General features: G+C 40.5%; 2 protein-coding genes across 5 annotated transcripts; one reads left to right on the forward strand and one right to left on the reverse strand.

Moving 5' to 3' along the window:
• Window positions 1-532: 532 nt before the first annotated feature.
• On the reverse strand, window positions 533-23,180 carry CFAP57 (cilia and flagella associated protein 57; the record flags this gene model as incomplete). Of its 4 annotated transcripts, XM_080601435.1 has the most annotated exons (22): window positions 533-1,568; window positions 1,850-1,976; window positions 5,847-5,990; window positions 6,113-6,247; window positions 6,727-6,843; window positions 7,954-8,097; window positions 8,513-8,671; window positions 9,470-9,643; window positions 10,700-10,890; window positions 11,776-11,869; window positions 13,976-14,131; window positions 14,602-14,763; window positions 14,961-15,134; window positions 15,785-15,997; window positions 16,467-16,580; window positions 16,958-17,123; window positions 17,843-17,982; window positions 18,707-18,859; window positions 19,648-19,831; window positions 20,004-20,287; window positions 21,697-22,016; window positions 22,097-22,253. In XM_080601435.1, the coding sequence occupies 22 exons, from the start codon at window positions 22,251-22,253 to the stop codon at window positions 1,357-1,359; spliced, it is 3,720 nt and encodes a 1,239-aa protein (XP_080457561.1). In that variant the 3' UTR covers window positions 533-1,356. The 4 variants fall into 4 exon arrangements, with proteins under 4 accessions (XP_080457561.1, XP_080457562.1, XP_080457564.1 ...); XM_080601436.1 differs by lacking the exons at window positions 21,697-22,016; window positions 22,097-22,253 and adding an exon at window positions 23,033-23,180; XM_080601438.1 differs by lacking the exons at window positions 21,697-22,016; window positions 22,097-22,253 and adding an exon at window positions 20,848-21,372.
• Window positions 22,272-27,329, forward strand: EBNA1BP2 (EBNA1 binding protein 2). Its single transcript, XM_080601508.1, has 9 exons — window positions 22,272-22,405; window positions 22,481-22,564; window positions 23,580-23,746; window positions 24,052-24,175; window positions 25,506-25,595; window positions 25,827-25,902; window positions 26,168-26,258; window positions 26,561-26,723; window positions 27,051-27,329. The coding sequence occupies exons 1-9, from the start codon at window positions 22,331-22,333 to the stop codon at window positions 27,099-27,101; spliced, it is 921 nt and encodes a 306-aa protein (XP_080457634.1). The 5' UTR covers window positions 22,272-22,330; the 3' UTR covers window positions 27,102-27,329.
• The last annotated feature ends 161 nt before the right edge of the window (window positions 27,330-27,490 follow it).

Genomic DNA, 27,490 nt, shown 5'->3' on the forward strand with positions numbered 1-27,490 from the left:
AGAAAGCACATTAAAAGACCAATTCCATCATAACTTCTTCCTTTTGTTCCTGCAAAACTTACACTTCACACAGGTTAAAGCTGCAAAATGAAAGAAGTAAGACTAAGGAAGCTTTATTCCACATTCAAGGACAAGGCACTCAGCTGAAGTCTCCTAGGTCATAGGCGCTCATGGAACCATCTATTTTACCATGAAGTTAGCTTGGAAGAGTCTAGCATCCCAAATATTAACACAGATTACATGTTATCCAGCCTTGGCGCCTTGATCTTCAGTGTAATAATATTAGTAGCATTTAGAAAGCACTTGTCACTTCTCTACACTTCAGGATAGAAAAGAGAAACAATAATGTAGTGGCTGTTATAACACCATATAGTTCCCATGCTCAATCAGTACCTAAAATCTTCTGAAGCATGCACAGAATTCTTCAGACAGGCAGGCATGTATCCATGTGCTGACAACAAAGGATGAAAAATTTACTTTTTTCCCTAAAGATTAGAGAAAGGACTCCTTGTTTATTTTCTATACATCAGTATTTTCAAAAGCGATTTATTAAGAAGAATTTCACTGAAAAAAAAAAGAACTAAAGGAGATACAGATGTTGGAAAATAGACAAAGCAAAGGTGACATTATCTAAGTTATAGGTGAGGTATGACATAAGATTTGGACTTTATTGAAGATTTTGGAGTCTGAAACTGGGCAATCTTTTTGTCCTGCTGAAATGATTGTAAGAGATGAGACAACACATCCAGAGACATGAGGCAGTGGCTTGAGCAAGGGCTCCAGTTCAGGTGTGCTTGACCACTAGGCAAAGGTTGCCTTCACAGGGTAACTGATTTTTAGTCAGGGACTGGACACTTCCTTGGAATAAGGGACATTATTCCCATCTTAAGTACAGGCAGCCCTTTGTATGGATATATGAAATACTGGAAAAGAGAAGGTTGATGGTGATTTTTGCAGCACAATACAATTAGAATTCTAGTAGAAATGTTTACAGAGTTACCAGCAGTTCTGAACTAGGACACATCTTTCAATACACATGAGGACACATTATCTTTCAAGTGTATACCTGCCCAATTATGAAGGCACAAAGATCAATTTTGCATTAACACAAATATATTTATTTTTTATCTTGACTCCTTGGCAGAAAGACTTGAGAACACGCATGCTTAAACGAGAGGAAAGGACAGATTACAGGAAAGGAGGAGGGAAGGAAGGCTGATGCCTTGTGTCCTCAGCAATAAGTGCTGCACAAATGCTTCTAGTGGAAGAGTATACGATCACGGAAGTCTAATCTATGCTGTTGTATTTCTTATGTTGCCAGGAGAATATAATAACATAAGGTGTCCTTGAGCCAGGTCACTGTTGCTGTGTCTTGTGGCTTCTTTCTAGATTCAGCTTAGGAAGCATTCCATCTAACAGAGGCTGAACTGCAAGGCTTTGCCCCTTCTCCCTGATTTGGTCTCGTAGGTATTGAATTTCCAGCTGCTGCATTTCTATGATTTTCTCATTTTCCTTCTGTGCATTCAACCTCAGCACAGCTGGGCTGGACAGCAGTTCACTGGAGGGAGCTAGAAGATAAAAACAGGGAACAAAGAGCAGAGAAACAAAGGTCTAGCTCACAGTTCTTTGGAATAAGCAAGGAAAGGAATAACCATCTTTCAGAACTGAAGGAGTAAAGCTAAATAGTAAGATTTTGCAGTATTCACCAGAATGTTACAATATAACAGGTGCCATCAGGCAAGACAAGCTGGTACAATACAGGGACAGTAACAGAATTGTTCACTAAGGACAAAGACGGCTTCTGGAATGAGCCCTGACAATACGGAAACACACAAGAAGCACTGTTCACCTGGGTCTTGAATTGCTTGCTTCTTCTTGGTTAACCTTAGTGTTGACTGGAGGTCATGTACCTGGGTATAGGCCACCTTCAGTTCTTGCCGCAAGTCATTAATTTCCTTAATCAGACTTACATTTTCCTGCAAAAACAATGTGGTTTATGAGGAAAAGTACAGGACTATCTCAATAGCTCAGCAATATGTATCCTCATTTCCTTTGGAAGGACACTGGACAGCATAGAATCAGAATAAGAAGCAGAACATACTACATGCTTGTGGAGCTAGAGCAGTCAGTATTTTATGCATTTCAGATAAAAGCTACAGTACATCTGATATAAAATGTGACAGTATTCTAATCACATTAGCTCAAGAAGCTAATATCTGTTTTGCTTTTCTGACTGCAGCTTCACTCTAAGACATCATCTTCTCTGACAATTCAACAGGGAAGCTCAGGTCCTGTTCTGGGATTGATCCAATTAATTCAGAATTAATGTGAAGAAATCCCATTCCTCCCTCCAGGGTGCGTTATTTCGCTTTTCACTTGCCACCATGTGTCTGTTCACTTAAATGATCTCTATCTCCTTGCAGTTCTTCAAAGACTTTTTCATTAGTTATGACTGACATCACTTTCCAACACCCCTTCCACATTATTAAGAAATATATAAAGTGGATGGGGACTTGAGACACCTACTGTTAATATTTTGTTATGAGGAAAAGTTGGCCATGTATTTAACTTTTGTTCTTTTGTTGATCAGTTTTCAACCTGTAAAAGTTCAGCTTTAATTTTTTAACAGCATACCACGAAGAATCTTGCCGAAGGTGTTGTGAAAGTACAAATGAATGCAATATGGTTCTCCTTTACTCACTGTATTGACAGGTTCAAAGACCTCAGCATAAACAATATGGGCTAAAACTAGTGAAGGATGATAAAATTGTTGCTCATGACTCATAAATAGAAGAATCACTAGCTAAATATTTCTTTTCTAATTCAAGAGGAGTGGAATTGTACATTCGCCTCTGTTCATTTGACAGTGAAATCACATCAACAGCTAGTATGAAGAGCCTCAATGATTTCAGTTATCTGTAATGGTTTTTCAGAAGTTTTGGAAAACAGCACCATTTCAGCTCCCGGGACTTCACCATAAACAGCAATATTTGTGAAAGATAGATGGCCAAAAGGTACACTTTTAACAGCAGTCTCATGCAACAGGAAACACAGTTAAACAGCAGGTGATACGAACAAGGATTACTGACATTTCAATATCGAAAAGATATTTTCAAGTCTTGATTCTTTTTGATTAGATGATAATTTTGGTTGATAAAGAAAACTATGTTGCCATGAGAGATATATGGAAAGCATGTGATTTGGTTCCTTATGATATATTAGACATATTAGCAACACACAAGAGTCAATGCAGTAGAAACAGACAACTCAGAACTGGTTAGTAACAAAGTACCACGCTTACAGCAATTTTCTGTATACAGATGCATTCAAGGAGTTCGAGTTGGCAGCAATAACTCAAGGTGCATGTATCTGGCAAGATTTTTAATAGCTCAAACTAAGACAAGTATACCAACTATGCTATAGTTTCCCTTCAGCTGAAAGTCAGTGACGCAGAGGCAGATTGTGGAATGTGTTAAGGTTTGAAGTTGTTGGGCAGGAACAGTTGGTCTTGCACTGGTTGTGTTGGACTCTAAATGCAGCATGAGGTGGTGACCCAATACAGCCTGCTCTGAAAATATAGTATTTTGTAGACTCTGACTTGTTTAATTCAATTCTTTAAACACAGACAAAATTTAGCTGCTATATGTTTATGCCAGAGCTTGATCCTGAACAGGATAACTTTGGAGAATCAATCAGAGAAATTTTCTGGTAAACAGCTTTCAGGGTTACGTCACGCTATTTCTGTTAAGGTGCACTTTGGCATCGATACATTCATAAATTCACTCCAAGTGGCTGCATGCTGTTATCTATTGAAGATCTTACTTTTGGCCTATTAGCATAATACATAGTATCCTGTATGAGGTAATCTGGGCTATGTAGAAATGCTGTTTGGCTTGCTGGGTGCTAAAAAGGCTGCTGGCTGATGCTGATAATATTCTTCTGAAGAGGCATGCCATACAGAGAGATTAGCCTTTAATTCAGTCTTTGCATTCTGACAGTAAGCTTGCACTGCAATGAAATGATCATGCAACGGATTAAAATAAATGTTCACTGCAAAACTCATTGCCATAAGATGCTGTGGAAATGTGAAAAATATTTCAGAAAAGAGATCGATCAAATGCACAGAGGATGAGGACACCAGGAACAACTGCAGATGATGTCTGGATGCAATCTACAATCTCCTAAGTGCCTACAGTGCTGACTGCCAGAGAACAGTATGACACATAATAGAAAAGATCATCCTACACATGCTTCAGTTCAAGCAGTCTCACTTCGAGATTGTTCAGTATGTCTGTTCTTATGTATCCACGTGACCAAAGATGCCATTACAAATACAGAAGGCTGGAGGGAAAAATAACAGTCCAACAACAAGCAACTGGTTTGCAACAAGCAATTGGTAAGAATAATTAAAATTATCTTGACATTTCTAATCATCTGTTGCAGCAGTCACTAATGGAATGTACCTATGAACAGTCACTCAAAGAGGAATGCACAGCTCTGAAAATGTAAGCACAACTGAAGAATTACAGAAATACAGAGCTAGAAGGCCATCAAAATGTCATTTACTTGTTCAAAGCAAGCCCTGACAGAAGTTTGTCTAAACTAGTCTTAAAAGCCTCCTGTGATGGACTGGAAGACCATGATAATTCCTCCTGGCTGTAAAGTCTCATTAATCTACTAGACTTCAGAGAACTGCTTTTTCTTTGAAGAAACTAGGCTGGTTAGAACCTTTGATATCTTCATCTTCCAGATGTTTTATTAATTCATTTTTAATCATCATTTCACGTTAGGCTTACCGGTCCAAGACATCAAGTATTATCATTATGAGCACCATCTGTCACCCTATTCCAGAAAGGAAATTCTTCAGTTTCTTTTCTGAAGCCATCTCATTTTGTATGAAAAGGAAGCATCTAATTCACAGAAGGAATAAAAAAAATTAAATCAAGGCTAAAGAAGAAGATCACTGCTGCCCGGGCCTGAAGGAGCACTATGAATACATAACAAAGGACAGATGATTTAGGAGAGGACTGAGGTCTAGAGATCCTGAGGAAGCATAATAAGCTAACAATGAAGAAAGAGCTAGTGAGGGGAAAAGGAAATGCTGACTGAGCAAAGGGAGACCAGGGTAAGAAGAGACTGTACAAGTGCTGTCCTCCCAGGATGTTGGATGTGGGCCTTTAGATCCTCTCATTCCAGATGAAAACAAATTAGGTCTTTGGCCCCAGCAGCCACAAGTTTATCCTGCCTCGTAAAGAACAAAGATTCTGAGAGGTCTCAGTACGAATAGGCTTATTTATCATTTGTTTCTGAACTTCCTTGGAAAACATGGATGTGAGCAGCAGAAAGTTCTTCTGAATTCAGACCAGTAGGCATTGGACTATGTGGCCAAAGAAAGCCAATCTTTTTTCTTCCTCCAAAATTACTTCCTAAACACCACCACACAGCAAGTGCAGCTCAGTACTCAGGTGCAAATTGACTATGATGGCAATTCTAAATACCGTTCAAAATAAAGTAAGTCCATCAATGGCTTAAAAAAAAATCCGGGCAGCAGAGATCCCTATCTCCTTTAACATTGGGAAGTGGCAGACAAAGGAAAGCATCCACAAACAGCATCATTTTCTGGCTTCAGAGATCTTGCTCTTTCTGTCCAGAAAACTGTTGAGCACTAGAGCTCAATGAATATTATCCTTGAATAGAAACTCTTGAAAGCCCTAGGCATTTCTGGCAAGGAAACAAACCAAAACTGTTTCAAAGTCCTAACAAATTATAGCACTATGGTGACTGAAGTCTCTTCTGTGCAACTGCTTCATTCTTACCTCCCTTAACATAAGGAAAAAGCTTGTTACCTGCATGATGCGCATGTAAGCAGCTTGATGGACTTCCTGATCCTTCACCACCTTCTTTTTCAAAGCTGCCAAATTCCTCTCAAGATACTCTCGCTGTCTCGTGTACTCCTTCTGCAAATCTACATCTACCTCTTCAGTCTCCACCTGAGAGGGCACAAAGTTTTGCCTCAATACACTACCACGTAATTTTGCCTCAATACACTACCACATAAATTCACCTGCAAGGAGAAGGCAAACGCAACTCACCATGTGAGAAGGCAACTCACCATATCCAATTGCTGCACATACTTGGTGTAGAGCTCACGGATCCCATGCTTCAGTTTTTTGTAATCCTGAATGAAGCCCACACAATTATGAAGATCCATTTTAAATCGTTTGATCAAAGTTTCCATATTTTGTTTCTGCAAGAATAATGTAGTTAGTGTTTAATGTAGATACATTCTTATTTGGCTCATCAGAGCACTCTGTCACATGCAATCTCCCTAGAAAGTCTAGCAAAACAGGTAAAAGCTCTCATATACTTTTACTTCCCTTTATTGTTTTAAAATACTTCATTAAAAACAAAACAAAAACAAACAAACAAACAAAAACTGATAGGGCACTGACTCAGTTAGGCTTCTGCCTCACTGCTTTGTTAAATCTGTGAGAATGTGTTGGTTGAAATTACATACAAGAAACTGGATTTTTTTAATATCAAATAGCTAACCTGGTTTCAGATTTGGAAGTTTTCTGTCATTGTTCCCACTTAACCAGAGAATCTCCTGTTCCCTGGTCCTTGTACACAGTATTCCTGAAGGACCTCTTTGCTCAGATTAATGCTTCTGCAGTGTTTCATCCCCCCTGTTTCGTTATGCAGGACCTGTGGACTGCTACCTCATACCTTCTGCCTCTCTCTGTGCATGTTGTGATCAGTTGCCTTTAGTTTCTGCTGCAGTTGTGTGATGTTCAGTTTCAAATGTGTGCTCTCCTTCTGGAATCGTTCCAGTTCCCCCTCCATCTGAAAGGAAGCGGGGGGGTAATCAAGATTAAGACAAGACATTATAAAAAACATAACACATAACAGGAGAACCAGAGACGAGAAACACAGACTTGAGGGAGTAGATCCCCCTTCAGGTTGAATTACATACAACATGAACCAAGACAATTTTGGAACAACACTGCCCTCTGCCAGAGTACAGAGAAAACACTCAAAAAATGCCTATTCAATCCCATTTTGAGTTATAAGTATTTAAGTGATGCGATGCCTCTTCATTTCCTTGACCTGGACTGGAGCTGTACTGTTCCACCTGAATAAAAATGGGTGAGGTATAAATTAATAGTCAATACTGGAAAAAGCAAGTGCAACGATAAGAACCAACTGATACTGAAAAGAAACAAATCCATGAAAAGCTGTGATGACATGTAGAATACGGGGGAAAAAAGCCCTAATGCTTCAGCATTTACTGACATGAGATGGTGACCAGAGAAGAGGCTAGGGCTTTCATCATGATAGTCTGACATGCATATAAAATGTTCGCTAGTTATTTAAAAGGCTTTCATTCTGAATAAACAGACTTATGAAAACTAACAGATCACTGATTAGCTATTGAGAGATCACAGTAAGATCCTATCATGAGTAAGTTGCCTCAAAAATTTTTCTGCAAGCTAATTATGAACACATGGAAAGTTTCCATGGATTAGCTGATGAACCTAATTCCTAAATTGGGTTATATTTGCACAAATCTGTAACTTTGTAAGAGAAGTTCACTCTCTCTTCCTCCAGATCAATAAATGCAGTGTCTTGCAAACTCTACAGGGTGCATGCAGGACAACTACATAAGGATGAGATCTATTTTTAAGCAAAAAGTATATTACTCAGAGTCTAGAATAAAATACTGAAAGAGGAGCTTAAATAGCTGTATTGATCATTGGTACCATGTAACACAAAAAATAAATAGCAGGTATTGTGGGTAAATATTTTTATTAGCTGTAAACATACTGAATCAATGCTGTGTATCCTTGAAAGAAGTTAAGGAACAAACAGGTGAACCTCCACGGGACTTGCCTGGTCATCTCTGTATTCAGCCAAAGGGTTTAGAAGCAGAGGCCAAATGGCAGTGTTACTCACCTCATGGATCTGCTCATTCATCGTTTTGGTATCATTTTCCCGTGATCCTATTTGCTTCTTAAACTGCTCTATTCTGTGGTCCAGTACAAACTTGAACTTTTCCAGTTCCTGATTTTTCTTTTTCAGATCATATATATGCTTCTCCTGGGAGAAATATGTACAGAGTTATGAATCAGCCACAGCACTCTCAAACAGATCCCCAGAACGATATACAAACATGGCAGAGGCCAAAACAGCAGTCATAGACCTAATGGAAAACTAGGCTTCATACACCTCACACAGATTGGGTGGGTAGGAAGGGGGCAAATAATGCAGAGATAATGTATAATCCTAAAAATCCCAGAATGGGGAATGAGAAACTCAACACTTGAGCTCCCAAAAGCTCAGAATGTCAGTAAAACACTGAGGTCCCAAACTAAAGACTGCAAATTCTTCAAATTAAAGTTGAGCTTCCAGTCACGTGATATTAACGCAATACAATACTGTCAAAATAAATACTTGTATTAAATTAAGGGAGGGTGACTGATATCAGCCAATTGTCTTTGTCCAAGTTTCTTACCTTGTCCTGGATAGTGTTAGCTCTCTCTTCAATTTCTGTCTTCAGCGCCACAATGTCCTTTTCCAGTGACTTAATTACATCTTGCAGCTTCTGCTGTTCCAGTTTCATTTCCTCGATGTCACTGTTTCGTTCCTTGAGCTCTTTCTGTAGGCTGCTCAACTGGAGAGGCAAACAGGTAAGAGCTTAACAGTCTCCAGAAGCTGTGCACCACTTAACTACCATACTTTCTAAGTTACTTTGAAGACAGTGTAGGATAAAGTTTATCAAATTAAGACATTACAGGATTTAGATATCACTTCAGGAAGGGCATTTAATGTGCTGGTGTCTAAAAGACATCAGAACAGAAAGCAATACCATGATGAAAGACTGCGGGAAGGTAGAGAACCTCTATGCCTCCAAAATAGATACTGAAGAAACTTGAAAGAAAAAATGTCCATCCAACATCCTCAGGCAAATATAATGCCCAGCTAGTAACAGAGCTAAAAGGTTTTATGCCTCCTTAAAAACTCAAGGAGTAAGAACAATAAAAAATGATGATGTGTACAAAACACAAAGTGTATTGCATTAAATGAAGCAGTAGAAGTATTTTTCTAACATAGTAGCACATCGGGTCTTGGAAAAATGAAAAGGTTCATTTCTTTCCCATTATAGGAGGAACAATATTATTATTTATGATTTCAAACTACATAAGATACAAAAAGTGTACTAAAAATAACACACACACTGCTCTATCATCTGTCTATAACCATATCAACAATACAATTGGCACACATCTTCTTCTGCACAAATATCCTGAAATATTCAAACTGATATAAAAAGGGACAACTATTCTCATATGAAATGCCAAATATTTACAGACTAAATATTATTAGGCCTTAACATGTCATTAATCATATTCAATTCTTGGCTATAGGTCTCCATGTTACAGGTGTGATCCTATCACAGAATAAGAGATACCCTTTTATTCATGACTCCTATTTCTCCCTTCAGTTGCAGATTTGATTCTTTTTCTTCTACAAGTCGCCTCTCATACTTGATTTTGATATCTAGAATTTCTCGATCTTCATCTTCTTCAATCTGTTTCCTAATTTCTTCATGTGCTTGAAGCTGCTGCCTTATATCCTCCTCTGCCTGCAGTTAGGAGAAGTAAATATTAGAGAACACAAAAGTAAGAGATCAACAAAGAGGGTAATTCTTTATCTGCAACTGTCTTTCTCCTGGGAGGGCCCACCCGGCCCACCCTAGTAGCGGACTCTTCAACAACAATATCGTTTAAGCTAACAAGTTCTGAAGGGATTAAAGTCACTTAAAAAACTTAGATACAAAAAATTCTTAACTTAAAGCATCCAGGTCTTAAGAAGACTACAATATTAGAAAAAAAAAAATCTGAAAATCTAGCTCAAATCAGCAAAATTGTCCAGGCAGAAGCAAATGCAAACATGAGAAACACTTCAGAAAATCTTTTTAAGTTGCTGTTTCTGATGCATTAATAACCAACAAACATTAATAACATTAACAACCAATAAACACTCAGTTTTCCATCGGTCTCTGTATCACTCTCTTCTCATGTTCTTTCCTCTCGTTCTTTCCCTATTGGTGTTGCAACATAGGGCTGCAATCAGTGATGTTGATGGAATTTGTTGGCATTAGATGTATCAGCATTGGTTATCTGGCTACCCTATCTGGCCAAGTCTTTGACCTCAACGTGCAGGAATTTCTTAAGTACTCAGGGTATTCCCCAAATTATGCAGACAGGAAGCCCAGGGACTTAGTGTCAGTGGTGATTTCAACAAATGGGAGCTGATCTGTCACAGAATTCACCATTTTAGATATGCTATCTCTTCATTAGAACAAGGTGATTGAATCTTTCTCCAACTGCAGTTAAGTGTATCATCTAACACACATGAATAAACAGGAATTCTTAGATATAGGAGAAAGAGAGGCAAATAGAATGCCCAAGGATATCCTCCTTAGCAGGTTACTTGCTGAATGTATGAAGCCCAGAAAAGCTGGTAACTCAGCTGGGGTTTTCCTCATTACTATTCTACCTGCCGACATATTTCCCCAAGGTTACAGGCAGATTAGGATTTGAATGAAGGGAGCCAACTTTCCCTCCTCTAGGGAACATTTCATCACAGTTGGAAATAAACATAGTCAATAATTCAAACTGTCAATCAAGTTTCCTACCTCTTCCAACAGAACAGATTTCTCATTAAGTTTTTCCTCATAATATACTGTTAGCTCCTCCACAGTCCTGCTTTTGCTTTCCTCCAAATTGTGCAGTTGTTTCTCATATTCCTCCTGCATCCTCTGGGATTTCACTTGCAGCTCCTGGTATTTCTCATTTTCCATTAAGAGTTTCTTATTACTGTCAGATTCTAGTAACAGGAAACATATGGAACTGATAAAACTAATAGTAAAGAGAGGTGTATCCTATCCTTTTGCAGTTATCAATGTCTTATTTTCTACTGTCTTTTTGGCAGCTGGTTGCAATAAGTTATACTAGAAGCACCTCATCACTTTCTTCATCAGATATACAGGGGTTTTAGGCTCTGCGGCCATACAAAATTCTACATCAGAAAACCATCTCTTGGGTTTCCTGCTCTTCCTTTTACTTATCACTTTGCTAATAATGCCCGTTCCAAAGCTGTCATTCACCCTTCTCAGTTTTGTTTCTGAATATTCCATTGTATCCCTGCTCACTGCAACAGAAAAAGTTCTGTTCCAGCTTGAACAAGTCCAAAACCTGCACCAAAATCTCCTAGTTTGCCATAACAATAAATGAATAATAGCCACTCTAAGCATTCTCTTGAGAATGTCAACAATGACAGAACTGTAAAACTACAACTGCTACAGAGGATGAGTCTTATGGGTGGACTTGATTTTTGGTACTAATTTGCAGTATTTCTGCTTTATCTTGATTAAGAATCTGGGGTTCAGGTATTTCCATGTTGTGCACCTTGTACATTAATTAGCCTGCTTGCTGAACTGTACGATATCACTATTATTGTACAGCGAGCTATAGTATAAATAAGGACATTATTAATCTCAGGAACAGAACATAAAAGATACAGTGCCCACATGCACATTCTCTTGCCTGTGCATGCTGTTAAGACAAACTTTTGGTTTGTGATAACTGTATGACATACATGCATTTTTTCCTTGTGCTTTGCACTCTAGTAATCTCTTCCCATCATGTTACTTGCTAGGAATCTAATGCAATTGCTTCACATTCTAGTTATAAACATTTGTTGCAGTCTAACCTAGGTCTTGCATCTCCTTGGCCTGTTTATTCATCAGCTCAGACAGTTGAGACTGGTGTTGCAGCTCCTGTTTTTCTTTTTCTGCCTGCAAAATCTGGTAAAGAATAAGAAAAATAAATTTTCATTAAAAAATAGGCAAAGCAGTGTCCTAATTCTTTGAGTTCTTTCCCATGATGGGGAACACATATACAACAGATTTATGTTTGAAATCTCTCACCAAAAAAGCAGATACCATGCATTACAAAAACAAGTTTTCCCAGAGATTAATTCACTACAACAAATTACAAAACTAAGGAAGCTAAAGAAAAGTAGCAAATGGACTTCATATAATACAAGGCACTGTATAACCCTAATTTAACAAGAAAAGTTTGTCAGCCACAAAAACCTCCACTTCTTTGTGTGCCTGTTTGAGGAGAATTTGCAGTTCTGCAAATTGCTGTCAAGATAAGAAAATTCAAGCTGCTTCCTTTCTCACTTGGAGGAACGTTGAGATCCTAAAACACTGACATTCAAACTGAGGCTTGAACACCATTTTCTTGGAATGTTCTACTACCACTACAAACGATTTAATCTAAAAAAGCACTAAGAATTGGAAAAAGAAGATGAGTGAGAAGTTTCACAGAAAATTTGGAGAGAACTGCCATGGGTACAACTTTCTGACCTTCTCATAACTACTGTACGTGTCTTGCATAAACAGAAATACTCTCTTTGCCTACTGGCCACAAAAACTAGAAAGGCTAGCCCCAAACCTGCCTAAATCTGTCATTCTGTTTAATCTTAACACATACTGATACTCATACAGCAAGTACAACTTCCCTGCCTAGAACTTTTATTCACTTTCAAAGGCATTTGCTTGCAAGCTTATAATAAGAAGTTTCAGTGTAGCTGAGATTAATAAAACTCTATAGCCAAGCACTACCTACGAAAAGACCTGAAGAACAGCAGAATAAAACTGGCACAGGTAAAACACAGGTAGAGGAATCTGTAAGAAGTTAAAAGGTTTTCTTCTGAAAGGTCAAGCTGTACAAAAATGAGAAAAAACAGAAAGGTTAAAACTCTGGTTACTTAAATAAAATAAGTAAATAAATAAAAACCCCACATGAAAACCACCAAAACCCACCAGAAACACCAAAGAGCCTGAGTATCAACCTGAAAACATTAAAACGAGTAATTAAATTTCTCAAAAAAAATCAGAAGTAGAAACCTGTCAGACTATTTGCAGAACCAAAAGACAAGAAAGATATAAAAAGGAGCACTTGAAAATGAAAAGACCATAAAATAATAGAACTAATTAGTAACTTAGCAAGCTTTCACTCTGGAATCCTTTTTTACGTGGAGTCAAAATACTGTTTGAAATGGCCATGTAAAACTCAACATAAGTGCTGACAAATCACCAGGACAGGATATTATTCACTGAAAATATTGAAAAGAACATAAGGATGACAGAATTGAATCGTGATATATGGTGGACAATCTCTCACTTCAAGCCATATGACTGACAGTGAAATTGCTATTGCATCACTTGCATTCTAACTTTAGAAAGGCTCCAGAAATATAGCAAAATCATACAAATGCAATAAATCATAAAGCTGGTGTGTGCACCAGACAGATGGACGGAGTAGAATTGGTGGACGCAGATAAATAAGACACTGGGAATAATTATTACAGCTTTTGCCTTTCAGGAAATTCCTCCTTCATGACCATAGGGAAATCAGTAAGTACATGAACAGGAGAAATCCAGGGAATATATCTTACTCCTGTTTTCAAAAAGCATACAAGACACATCACTGAGTATTTTTAAAAATGCTAAGCAGCCAAGGCATAAAGAAGAAGGCATTAAGAAGAACAATTGTTGGATCCTGCAGCAGGTGCAACTTGCACTTGATGGAGGTTTTAAAGCACGGTCCCATTTCTACTCAAGGGTGATATAGCTTACTGATCCCTGGTCTTAGGCAGCACTTACTGCAGAAACTGCTGAAACTGTTTTCTCCCAGGCTACCCAGGAGATCTCTTGCTTCCCCTCAGTACCTATGAGATACGTTCATGCTTTACAAATATCAAGAACATCTTTATTGGAAAGGAATATTTCACTTTTCAGATGCCTTATGGCATTCATACATATTTAATGCAAGTTTGAATTTAACTCAAAAAGGGAAAGGGAAAGATTTCTTGGTATTTGGCACTGAAGTATAAATCCTACCTGGTGTTTGGTTTTAAGGGAGCCTATTTCCTGAGTGAAAATGTCTTTTAATTCCTTTATTTTTTCATTATAGTTCATGTCCTTGAGATGTAACTGGTAATCATTTTCTGTCTGTAGCTCTTTCACACGAATCTGCAGGTCTAGCATTGCTTGACTCTGTTAGGATATGGATGAGAAAATATTTATTTTAATAGATTATTTGCCACTAGCAACAACTTATTAAGGATGTTTTATCTATATGCACATATTTATGAAAAAGACAGCCTTTGCAGAGAATTTTTAGCAAGACAGACCAAGAAGTTCCAGAAGTAAAATTCCTTTCTTATTTTACAAGACGGTTTATAAAATGCAGTTCCTGACTTTTTCACCACATTAAAACTACTCACAAGTGATTGGGGGAAGTATTAGAGAAAAGCCTAAGCTTTATCCACATTTGCTGCAAATACAACACTGTTTGCATATTAACAAGCAGCTGCAGCTACTTGCTGTAGCCTCTTCTTATGAAGAAAGTCATGAAAACCCCCTTAGACAAATAGGCACAGCTAGTAAGAAACATCTTGAAAATGTAATTCATAAGCTGTAGACCAGGAATCCTATGGTTCATATAGACAGGTTGCTCCTCCTACCTTCTCTTCTATATCTGATCTCATGATCAGCACTTCCTCAGCATATTCAACTTCCTTTTCCCGTTTCAGTATCCCACCTTCCTTGTCATACACCTTCCAGATCAATATGGAGCCATCCTCTGAGGCAGTCAGCAGAAATTGGTCATCGTTTGTTACAGACATCTTAGAAGAACGAGAAAGTAAAATAGTCGAGACTTTTATTTCTAAAGACAGGACTTCTGTGAATGCTCTGATCTCCATTCCCCACATGCAGGCTCAGACTTAGTTTTAATGTATTATGCTATGAAATGGGAAGGAGAATCAATGCTAAATGAGACGTGCAACTGGCACAGTAGGGAAAAGAACGTATTCCATGTTACCTTTGTAACAGCACCTGCATGGGCTTGATACTCATTGAAATCCTTGCGCAAAGGCAAGGGGTACTTCATAGCTCGAATTGTCCCCAGAGATGTACCAACAAATACCATGTTCCCAGAACGAGAAACAGCTACTGCAGTATAGTCAACATCAAAAGCAGGCACTTCATGCTGGATCTAAAAAAGAAAAACAAAAACCAAACCAAACAAAACCAAAACAAAACACATAGAAAAACACCACGTTACATTAAGTTCCCCCAGATTATTTGATTACTTATTACATGAGCAATTGTCATATCACTGCCTGCAGCAAATAAAGCAGTTTAAAGAATCTACATGCCTATAGAAAAAAAAAAACAAAAACACAAACAAACAAACATTAACAGTAATTAGTATTAAGCTTTATGCACATGTGCACTTAAAATTTTAAGCCAAGTTCCATAAATCAATCTCTTCTGAAAAATGTAATGCTTACCGTGTACAATTTAATATTGTTCTGGATTAAAAATATATACATGCATGTAGCCTACAGAGGTAGATCGAATACCCTGATATTTCAGCAAAACAGTCAATACCATATTGCAAAGTTAGTATGTTAGTGGGATTAGAAGATTTCTAGGTAAATCCAAGTACGGTTATAAAGATATAAAACTACAACAGAATCTCAAGTTTCATGCTAAAGGACATAAGAACACAAGAGAAGTGTCAATAAATACTGCAGCTATCAAAAAATCTCTAATTTCTACTTACCAAACAGATAAGAAAACCTAAGCACTAACACCCTCCCCAGAGAACTTAGCTAATATCCAGAGCACTTGTTAGCTCACCAAAGACTCTGAAATTTCTTTGAGGGTTTGGTCTGATCCAACAGCAAAGATGATTTTGGCATCAGAAGACAGAGCAATGCTGCTGTAGATGCAGGACTTGAGCACACACTCTGTCTCCCTTTTACCTGTCAATAAATTCCACTCATACACAGCACCGTGTGTGTCACAGGAGACAAATTTTGCATCATCTGCACTCCATTTTACTGCACGTATCTGGCAAAAGCAAAACACACCAAGGACCCCAATATGCAAATTATATAGTAGAGAGTCATTTTACTGGTAAAACCATGACAACTTTGGAACCATATTTCTAAATTTTACTTAAGTAGCTTAGGTATATTTCAGATAATTCCATTTCAGCATTCAAGAATAATCAATACAAATTACCTAATGGCCACGCTGACAGAAAAAGCTCATTTCAGTAATAAGCAGTATATTTTATTTTTATGATTTACTGTTGGGATATTTCTCCTAGTTCAGCTATCTGCAAATCATTCTCATTTAACATAAGGACTGACTCTCTAGATGTATGTAGTGAACATATACACTAAGTAGCGAAATTGACTTTTGTACTCCTTGTTCTAATTTTTGTGTCAAAGGTTATACTTCACCTTTTCAAAATGCATCTTATGAACTAGTCCATGCTTTAATGAGTTGTACTGTTCAGGATTTGTTTACTAACCTTCCCACTGTGTCCTTTTAGATTATTAGTATTCTCAAAGGTGGTGCTGGAATAAATTTGAATCACATTTCCATTAACTGCAGCAAAAAGATGGCCTCCATTACTGAATGAGCACTACAAAAAGAATATAGCCAACCGTTACTGTAGATGCAGTGGATATGAAAATTCATGCATTGAATTCCAATGACATCATGTAACATCTGAATGCTACGTAAGGAGCATAAGCAGCCTCTTATCACTTTCTTAGTTGGTGCTTTCCCCTGTAAAATCCAATCCTCTAACATTTCTGAACAAGCAACCCCTTCAATGGCTCCCAGGCCCACAGTTATGCACAGGTCTCCGGGCTCCTTTTCCAGTAGTCAGAAACCTTTTCTCTCTGCTTTGATATCCTAACTCCTACAAGGATCTAACAGACAGTCATCTAAACCGTCATTTTTTTCACCCCTCTGCTCCCTGTAACTCCCGAGTTTCATTCTTGCATCACTCCTTACCTCTTCACACTTTCTCACAGCAAACTCCTTGAAAACATGCATGTCCTCATATAGTAGACTTAGAAATCGTAGTTTGTCAGAAAACCCAACCAAACAGAAAAGGCCAGTGGGGTGAAGTGATACTGTGTGCGCCTCCTCCCGAAATTCCTTATACAGCTCCAAAGTGCTGAAAGACAAAACCACTGTGCAGTATGGAACAGTACAAACTCCCTATGCACACCTGACAAGATAACATCTGGCCCAGCAGACGCAACTGCAGGTACAACCTGACTTTGCCTTATCCTTGAGGAAATCTGTAAGTATTTGGTTAAGTGATGATCACACAGATATTACAGGAACAAGGGCATATGTGAACTTTCTGGTTCACAGAAAAGGTGGGGAAAGTGCAGGAGCAAATCCTTTTTTACGGTAATACAACAAAGAAGGTAGGTGAAGCTCTGTTTGAAAACCTACACAAATGTATCCTCTAAGATTTGTTTTCCTTCCCCTCACTCCCACTGAACCTTAAAAGTTGGACTCATTTTGCTTCAGAACTACAGCCATCAAGCAGGAGATGGGACAACAGTATCTTAAGGTTATTGTCTGTAGTCTTAAGGACAACTGATCTCAAGCTGAATGAAACGTTCCTCAAGATTCTTTTTCCAAAACACATGAGAAGTTAAACACAAATTTGGCTTAATAGAAAAGGCTATGGATTCTATCAACACTGTTTTTATAGGCACTGCATACATATACTGACCAAATCATGTCAGTAAGACCATTTGTATCCCACACCACACAAGAATTTTAGTGGAACACTGTCATTCATATGAGCTTGTGCTGTCGCCCGCTCAATACAATATACAAAAAAGCAGGAGATAGTAACAAACAAAAGCAACTCTTTACTTTGTCCTGTAATTCCAGATGCGAACAGATCTGTCCAAGGAACAAGTAGCAACAATGGGTCTCCGAATACAGATGTCCAGACCCGTGATCGAAGCAGAATGTAATGGGAAATGCAGATATGCAAAATGACTTGATTTCTCCTGAGAACAAATGAGAACATTCAACAAAATATCAAGTATTTCACTGCAGGCAGTAAGTCAGGTAAGAAATCTATCATAGCTCTTTGTGTACAGCAGATTTGAGGAAGCCACTTAACCCTGTCACTGCACCAGTCTGAACATAGCCCTAGAAACACAGAAGTGTTAGGATCAGTTTCAACTTTATAATTAATAATCAAGAGAAGTGATGCAGGGAAGATGCAGGCACCATAGTCCTCATACACTATAGAGAGCACAACATAACTGTAGGTACCGAGAGAAATACAAGTTAAATAAATAGAACTGGACCTCCAAGAACTCAGTTAAGACGTTATGGTCAGACACATATTTAGAAGTATTCAAGTGCTGAATGATAAGCCAATTAACCAGGATGTTAGCTATTACATGCTGGAAATGAAGCACCAATAACATTTTAGGCTACATGTAGAAAAAGGTCCCATAACTACAAAACCCTTTTGTGTAAATATTTTTTTGTATTACTGTACACAGGCTAGGTATTTAACCCCATACAAGTTGAAATGCTGCTGAAATACAGCCCTTAGAGAAGCGTGCAGAGCACTTCATATCATGAGGTTTAAGGGTTCAGACTCTAGCTAACAGATTTCATGAGAACACATCACGGAAAGTGACACTGAATAGCCTGTGCCATTACAATACACGCCTTACTGGGCATGCTGGTTGTGGAATGTGGAAAGGTTGCACTCACCTTCAGAAGATCTGTGGAGGGCATAGTAAACATGTAAAGCTGATTTTTATTTGTATTAACAACCATTGTTTCCTCAGAGGGGCTGAAGCATATACATGTAATATCCTGGCCGCATGACTGCTTTGGCTCAGTGGTGAACAGGTCCTGAGGAAGCTGCACAAGAAAAGTATCCCATGGGATATTCCAGGTCTCCACATTCCAGTAGTAGGCATATGTGCACACATACATACATGCTTTTGCTGTAATGCTACCCTAATAAGTACATACATACTTACATACAATGTAAGAGTAAGAGTTCTCTCAGTAAGAGAACTTGGATAGTAAATAGAATACAAGTTCTGCCAGGCAGGGAACAGCGTTCAAGATAACATAACCGTACCTACAACAATGAAGCTGAAAAAAGCATCAGAGGACATTTCAGCAGGAATCTTAAAGGCTTGATCAGATCACCAGAGTTAAATGTTCTTATCCTGGGACCACAGGAAGTCAGTGCATACTGCTCCTTATAGACCAGTTAGAAATCTTACTAGATTACTTAAAAGTGCATTGTCTCATTAAATCTATACTGAATATCTGAAGGGAAAAGAGCTTTGCCTTGGGGAAAAAAGCAGACTAATTTTTCAGAACTGATGTAGACTATTTCTTAGCTCCCAAGTCTCCATAAATACAAGTTTCTTAAAGGTTTCCTGAAGTTTAGCAACCTCAAAGCATACTTAACATGTAGAACATGCAGAGCTGCCTTGCAAAAGGCTGTCACTGACCTTCAGCATGACCTCTGGCAAATCCCTGCCTTTCTACATCACCAGGACACTTAGCCAATGCTTATAATGTGTTTTAAAGATGCATTTAAAATTATTAATAACTGACTCAGAAAAAACCCTCCCACCTGCCAAAGCAGGTCTCTGCTGCATAATTGCTTAGAAAAGCTTTTATCTCCCTACCCAGATTTCTTGACTCTCCTTGTAGACTTCCTTTTCCTCAGTTTTCTCAAACAGAAGAACAACTCCTGGGCTACATGAACATGCAAAGCCTTTAGAATAGGCTGCAACTGCAGATATTTGAGGCACAAAATCCTGTTGTGAACCATTATCTTCAGAAGCCAGTTCACAAGAGACTTCAGAATATCTGCAAGCAGTAAATGCATAAAGACTTAAGTATAGAAAGGACAAAACAAGAATGTTTATCATCAGCAACAAAAATATAACACATTCATAAACAGGACAAGAAGGAAGTGAATGGCCTGCAACTAGTCTTCATGCGCAAGTATGAACCTACCAATAATTTTGCAAAGATTTACCTCTCATATTCTTTTGTTGTTGTACCACCTTCTTTTTTGGGTGGTTTTCTGTACTCTACACTTGTCTGCCAGCACAGCTCTCCATTTTTAAACAACATAAGTTTGCCTGTGTCAGTGCCACATATAACTTCTTCCTCAGAGAGCCAGGCATGGCACAAGTAGTTTTGTGGCTTTCCCTTTTGTAAATTCGTCTGCTTCAAAGTTCCCTCACTGTATTTAAAAAGTTTAAAAAAGCCATTTCCAGTGATACAAATATGTGCATTGTCTTGAGGACTAAAGCTCACCTATGGAACAAAGGAGAGAGAAATTACTTCACATAACTATGTTCACTTTCAGAACTTAGAAAAGGAAAAAAAAAGAAGCAAGTTCTAGAAAGGTTCTAGATACAGGAAATAAAATGAGGGGAAAAGGTTTACAGAAACATACAGGAATACAGAAGAGAGTAAAAAAATCGTAACCGTATATTGCAGTTCTCCCCCTTTCAGAACTGTGTATATCAATTTTATACCATGTTATGGATTCTATGATTCTATTAAGCTAAGAAGCCATCTGAATCACAATGTAATACGGAAGTTGTCTCTTCCCTTCAGAATCACAGAACAAAGGCAAAAATACATCTTTACTACAGATTAGCAAGTTTTTCAGATAGCCAGCTACCTGAAAAGTGAGACCATCCATCCTTAAAGGTGAGGAAGAACTTTTGCATTTCAGGAGAGGCAAACCTTACTCATGCATTTTAATTTGTAGAATTAGGTATGTATTGATGAAAACAGTGGAGTAACCACCTCAATACCCAAGAAGGACAGCAGGGGTAGTTAGACCTGTTTTTCATGCTTAATGGGACCTTAGACAGCAGTTATCTTCCCAGTCCTCTCTTCAGGAGCTGAAGCCAGTCACCCCACCTCTGCTTGCAGCTGCACCCCAGAAAAAAAAGGCAGCTAGGGTCCAATCAACGCGCATAATGAAAGCCTCTTACCTTCCTGCAAGAAAGATACTGAAATGGGTCAACCTAAGCAGGATGCAAGAACTGTTTGAGTGGCATCATCCTGCTCCCAGCCACTCTTTCTGAGATACTCCTCTGATCTGGACATAGAATAGACTGCAGGAAGAAAAAGGTGCCCAACCACACCGAGAGCTTCCAAGATGTGTGTTAAGCCTACTTAGCGCAGCCAGTATATTTCACAAGTGTTTCTGCGGGGACACAACGGACACGTTGCATGTGCACTGGCCAACTGTGCTGGCACACACCATAGGTCTCCTGTGATATAAGGACATGAGAACGTCCATAAGAAATCAAAGAAAAATCTCATTTAGCTCTGTCCTGTTGCTGAGAGGGGCCAATATGAGATACCAAGAAAGGTTACAGAAATTGTGTTTGAAAGGTTACAGAATTGTGTTTGAAAGGTTACAGAAATTGAGTTTGCAGAGCCCTCCCCTCTCTCTCTTGCCCTGACCAGATGCCACATGGCCACAGGAAGACATCCCCTGCACATCCTTCGGGCTGGGATCTTTTCGGGCACTGTCATTCCCACGCATCACGGTGCAATGCTTAAGGGCCACACTCTCCCAGCTGAGTTGTTGCCTGTAAGATAACTCCCTCGGCACCTCGCTTTCACAGCGCCGACCCCCTCACGAATCACACAACCACGGTGCGATTGCGGGTGGCGATCCGGCCCGAGCGCGGTGCCGTTACCTGGCAGCCGCCGCCCGGGGCCTGGAAGCGTGCCGCCGCCACCAGCCGCCGCTTGTCCCACAGCCAGTATGCCAGCACCACCTCGGGGGGGCCGGTGGCGGCCGCCAGGTGCCGGCAGTCGGGGGAGAAGGCGAGGGACACGGCCGCCCCCCGCGCCGGGAGCTCGGCGGCCGCCAGCGCCCTCCTCCTCCGCGGCGGCTGCCCCGCCGCCAGCTCGTACACCGTCAGCGCCGGCTCCTCCGCCGCCGTCTCGGAGACGGCCAGGAACCGCCGGTCGGGGCTGACGGCCAGCGCCTGCACGCCCCGGCTCTTCTCGCGGCCTGCGGGGAGGAGAGCGGTCAGCGCGGCGGGGGAGCGCACCGCGACCGGGGCCGGGGCCGGGGCCCGGGGCCGGGGCCACCTGGGAGGAAGGCCTGCCGCCCGTGCTCGGTGTGCAGCCGGGCGCAGCCCGCCCCGGCGGCGTGCAGCACCTCCCGCTCCCCCACGAAGCAGACGCCGCCGCCGACCCGCGGCCGGCAGCCGAAGACGGCGGCGGGCTCCGCCACCACGGCCGCCATGGCGCCGTCGTCCCGGCAACCGCGGCCCCGGCGGAAGGGGCGGTGGCGAGCGCGTGCCCGGGGGCGGCGGCGAGAAGATGGCGCCGCTGGGAGGCCTGTCTGAGGAGTCCGCGGACTCCGGCTCGGAGGATTCCTCCCTCTCGGACTCGGAGGTGAGCCCGGTGCCGGCCCCGCGGGGCGGCCTGGCCCCGGCCCTGCTCCTGACCCTGCTCCTGTTCTCTCCGCAGCTCCAGGAGGCCTTCGCCAAGGGCGCGCTGAAGCCGGGGCTCAACGTGGTGCTGGAGGGGCGGCCGAAGCAGCCCAACGATGTGGTGAGCGTGCTAGCCGAAAAGTCGGTCAGAGAAACTCTCTCAGGCTCGATCTGGGGTTTTAGAAAGCTGGCGTTCTTTAATTACGGTGCCAGACACCCAGGGGATCGCTCACCCATGTGTGAGTGCCGAATTGTGCAGGCTACGGGGGTTATTTACAATCAAAATCGGTTTAAAAAAGAAAGATAACATATCCACACTATTTCCCGGAACTCGTTAAAGTATCTAAATATCCCTGACGCATGATCATTTGTTTCTGCTGGTGGTGGTCTTTGGGGATCTTCTGGTGTTTGTTGATAGTTAACTCAGGCACGCATGCTGAGCTAAGTCACTTACATGTCCAAGCACGTGTCCGTGCCATGAGTTCCTCACCTCATCTTTTCAGACACATCTTCCAAGCCTGGGTCCTCCTTTATGCTTAAAAAATTTCTAAACTTCTATCTGACTAAGTATAGTAAAGGTTTGACTTACCTGTTCATAAGACATTCATTTCAGATTTGGACAAATTTTAAGACGTTCATTTCAGATTTGGCCCTGTAATTCTAACAGGGAGAGAACCATACATCCTTCTGACTTGGTATCAAGTGGGGTGCCGGGTGGGCAGCTCCCAGTGGGGCTGGGGTCATGCTGGAGCCAGAGCCTGCTGGGGTGGGGTGGGAGCAGGGGAAGGAGGCGTGGGGTGGCTTGGGGAGGTCAACTTGGGCACAGGAAGAACTCCAGCGCCTGGAGGTGGCGCAGAGTGCTTCAGAGAACCACTCAGGCACCAGTTTCCATCCCTGGGTGCTTCGATACTTGGCAGAGCTGAGGTTGAGCTGATCTTCTGTGTTTGTCCCTGCTCCAGCAGGGAGATGAATGCTTTCCAGAGTTCCCTTCCAGCTTGCATTGCTCTGGTACTTTTGGGAATAATCAAACTGCTGCTGAGGAGCAGTCCCATTTTGTGATCTGGATATTCATCTGTGGTGAGCTTGAATAGTAGTTTTTGTGTCTTGTTGCTCAGAGCTGTGCTTCCTTTTCACAGGAAGGTTTGAAGCAGTGCCTGGCTGAATTCAGACAGCAGCTAGCTTGGGTGGAAAGGCTGGATGTGACTTTGGGTCAGCTTACAAACGTTGTGGAATCTGTCTCACAGAATACTACTGACAAAGATGCTGTGGACCCTGAGAATGATTTCCAGAGAGAGATGAGCTTGTAAGTATAAAAAAGATTTCTTGTAGGGTCAGCATGCTTATACGTGATATACACTTTATACAGTGTATAAAACCGTAGCTGGAAACTAGATAAATGTCTGTGCGGAAGATGTCAGCATTAATATTGTACCAGAACCTAAATCGCTTTTAGTAGCACTGAATGCTGTAGGGTATGAATGTTGATATAATTCTAGATTAATTTTTGTTAGATCCCAGTATCAGCTAGCTTATGCGATGAGAGCTTAGATCAGCGCTGCGCGATGCTTGGTACCCTCTGACAGAGCTGCTGTTGTGCTGTCTCCCTAGCTACCGCCAGGCTCAGGCAGCGGTCCTGGAAGCCCTCCCTAGGTTGCGGAAGCTCAAAGTTCCTACTAGAAGGCCAGATGATTACTTTGCAGAGATGGCCAAATCAGACCAACAGATGCAGAAGGTATGTGCAGTGAAAAATAGCTTTCTTTCCTGTGCTGTGTGTTGGTTTTAGCCTACTTTATGTATTAACTGTGTGGTTTGTCAATAGTTACCTTTACCTCTTTGACAAAGATCTGTTACAGTGTTCAAGTCCGATTTTTTTTTTATGGTAGGAAATGTCTTCCTGCTTAGATATTTCTGTGCAATGTAGGGGTTTCCATAACAGGGTGGAATGTACAGTAGAAGAGTGTGATTTATATTCTGTCCTGAATGTAATTAGTATTAAAAATGGAGATTTCTTCTCCATATATGTAACAGCGGTCGTAAAGTTGGCTGTGTTTATGCTCTCTGTCCTAAAACTCGCAGTGAACAGGGGCATTAACGTGATCCTTTTTCCCCATTTAAGTATCACCCTTCATTTATACTCAGCATATTTGGTCTCTCTGATTTTAAACTGTGTGGTATTGAATTAAACTATCATGGATAGTAAGTCAGATTTGTGCGGGAGATGAGAGTTTCACAAAGTTGCTTCTCGATTGTGGTCTTTGTTCAAAATGGAGCCGTAATTCTTGGAAGAATCTACATCGTGTAAGTGAGACATGAGCTGGAGTTCATGTGTGTTTTGGTCATTGTTCTGATGCTGATAGGACCTTCTTAGAGAAGATAATCGTTAATAGTTTGTGCTGAGGTTTAACTCAACTGTACACATTACGGTTCCTTTCTTTTGCTGGCTTCTGCTTGAAGAACAGAGGCTTTTATCTCCTACTGCAGTCACAGCCTCAGAATATCTGCGTTGGAATCTTTGTAATCCCTTGTAACAGAAATTCCTTACAGAAATGTTTGTGCACAAGGAATGAATAGAAAATCAGTTTTCTATCGCATGAAAGGATTTTTGACTCTATAGAAGAGCTTTATTATTTTTTTAAAAATGACAAGAAAGAAACTATCAAGTCTTCTTCATGTACCCGAGTATATTGACAGTGTGTGACAAGATACTCTTGTTTAGCTGTTCCAGTAGAGCCCCTTTGTATAAGGCTTTGTTTTGTCTGTATGAATTTTGTCTTTTGAATAAGATTTTGGCTACAGATTAGTTCAGGATTTTTTGTAGTAACTCCTAGCCTTGAACTGAAAGTAAGTTATGCCTTATAATCAGTGCATATACCAAAGAAAATAATATTGTATCAAAGAGGTAGCCAGCAAGTAATTTTGGAGATAAATTACATATTATCTGATTGAGAGGTATTTTCTTTTGGCATTCACTGCTGTTGTTCACATGATTATTGATTACCGGACTGCACAGCATTACTTTTGCATTACTGATCAATTTTGATTGTTTGTTTATTTTCCCCCAGATTCGTCAGAAGCTTAAGAGTAAACAGGAAGCGATGGAGAAGTCTGAAAAAGCAAAACAGCTCCGTGCAATGAGAAAATATGGAAAGAAGGTGAGGAGGAGCTACAAAAGAGACATATCTATGACAAGAATGTGGAGCCTGAGTGAGGAGCTTAGGAATTGAGATCCCAGGAGGCAGGCTAAAATATATGGAATCTGTCTAGTCTTTTGTATAGATACTTTGACAGGAGACAAAGCAAAACATGTGATACCTTTAAAAAAAAAAAAAAGCGTGGGTCACTAGAAGAAACAATACTAACATTCTGCCTTCTAACATTCTCAGGTACAAATAGAAATTCTCCAGAGGAGGCAAAAGGAGAAGAAAAATATGTTGAACGCAGTCAAGAAATACCAGAAAGGTACAGCTAACTTGTCTAAGGGAGTAAATGTGTAATGGAAATAGTGTAAATGCGTGAAGAATGTATGGTACTGTGATGTGTGGTGTCAGTCTGTACTGCTGGGCAGTTAGCGTGAAAGGCTGCTGCTGTACGGAATCATATGCATGTGGCAGTGAAAATCCTTCCAAGTAGCTGGTCTTCAGTGAGGGTGACTTGTCAATATTGCTTAGACTGAAAACTCTCATCTTCCGTGGTGGTAGCTGAGCATTTGCCTTTGCTCTTGCAGGTCTCTCTGACAAGCTGGATTTTCTAGATGAAGAGCAGACTTCGTCTCAGGGAAATAAAAAAGGCAGTGCAAATCAACGGACGAAGAAAGGGTGAGATTAAGAAAGAAAGATATTTAAAGGCAGAATCTCTGTTTTTTTTTCCAGTTTTGTAAAATAAGAAAGATGTTTGAATTAATATTGGTGAAAAATAAGTCCCAAGTGTTTTTCTGTCCTTAGAGATAACTGTGGCCCAATAGAGCAGAGGCTGGAAGGTGCTAATTTCTGCCTCTTCAATAAGAGAGGAAAGGTTTACAATGGCTGATGGGAGTCCATCAGCAGATACATGTACTTCCTTCTTAGGAACTTCCTAAGGCAAGGTTTCTAAGCAGTGGTGTTGCTGGGTTGTTTTTCAGACCAAATGCCAAAAGACGATACAAAAATCAGAAGTTTGGTTTTGGTGGGAAGAAAAAAGGCTCAAAGTGGAACACAAAGGACAGCTTTGACGATGTATCTGGCTTCAAGTCAAATGTCGCTCACAATAAAGGCCCAGGAAAAGGAGGAAAAAAAGCCCTCAATGTAAGTACAATGTTGTGTGCAGGTGATCCTTTTTTGTTAGGAAGCCAGCCCTTGCCTCGGAGGAAGACCTGAGTAGATGATCGGCGCCTCCAGCATCTGGAAGTAACAATTCAGTTGCAGACAGGGGGCTGAGGGTGGTGGTTTGGTGTCTGAGCAGGGAAATAAGTGGGGGAATTAGCATGTATTGTTTGTTGCTACCTCTGTCCCCAAACCTTCTTCTCCAGAGGTACTGCCACATAATCTCTTTTTAGTATCTTCCCTACGCTATAGAGCTAGAATGAAGTTAGGACATCAAAATAAAAATCTGAATTCATGCTCTTTTTGCAGAAGAGACCTGGCAAGAGAACACGGCAGAAAATGAAGAGCCGAGCACGCTAAGAGGATTGTGTTCCCCAGTGGGGCTCTTTTGTCTCTGTGTGTTGGAAGGTTTCTGCTGTCTCCAGGCAGCTAACCGTGGAGCAAGCAGGATGCTTCCAAATGGCAAGAAAAAAGTCAAAGGAAATTAGTGCCTTATCACTAATTTTATACTGTCTGTTCTGCTGAATGATTGCTTGCTATTTAAACCTTTGGTGTGTGAACGTATTAAATAGTTTACACAGAACTCAACTCCTATGTCTAATTCATATTTAGTTGTGTTATGAACGGTGGCTGAAATCTGCTGTGTTCCCCTCATTCTGACAGCTTTTTCCACAGCTGCTGTTGATACATACTTTGTGAACTTGAATTCTGGGTCATGTTGCTCATGTCAAAATGAGAAGTCTGAAGCC

The sequence above is a fragment of the Anser brachyrhynchus genome, assembly GCF_964034855.1.
Source record: "Anser brachyrhynchus genome assembly, chromosome: 8".
Lineage (NCBI taxonomy): Eukaryota > Metazoa > Chordata > Aves > Anseriformes > Anatidae > Anser > Anser brachyrhynchus.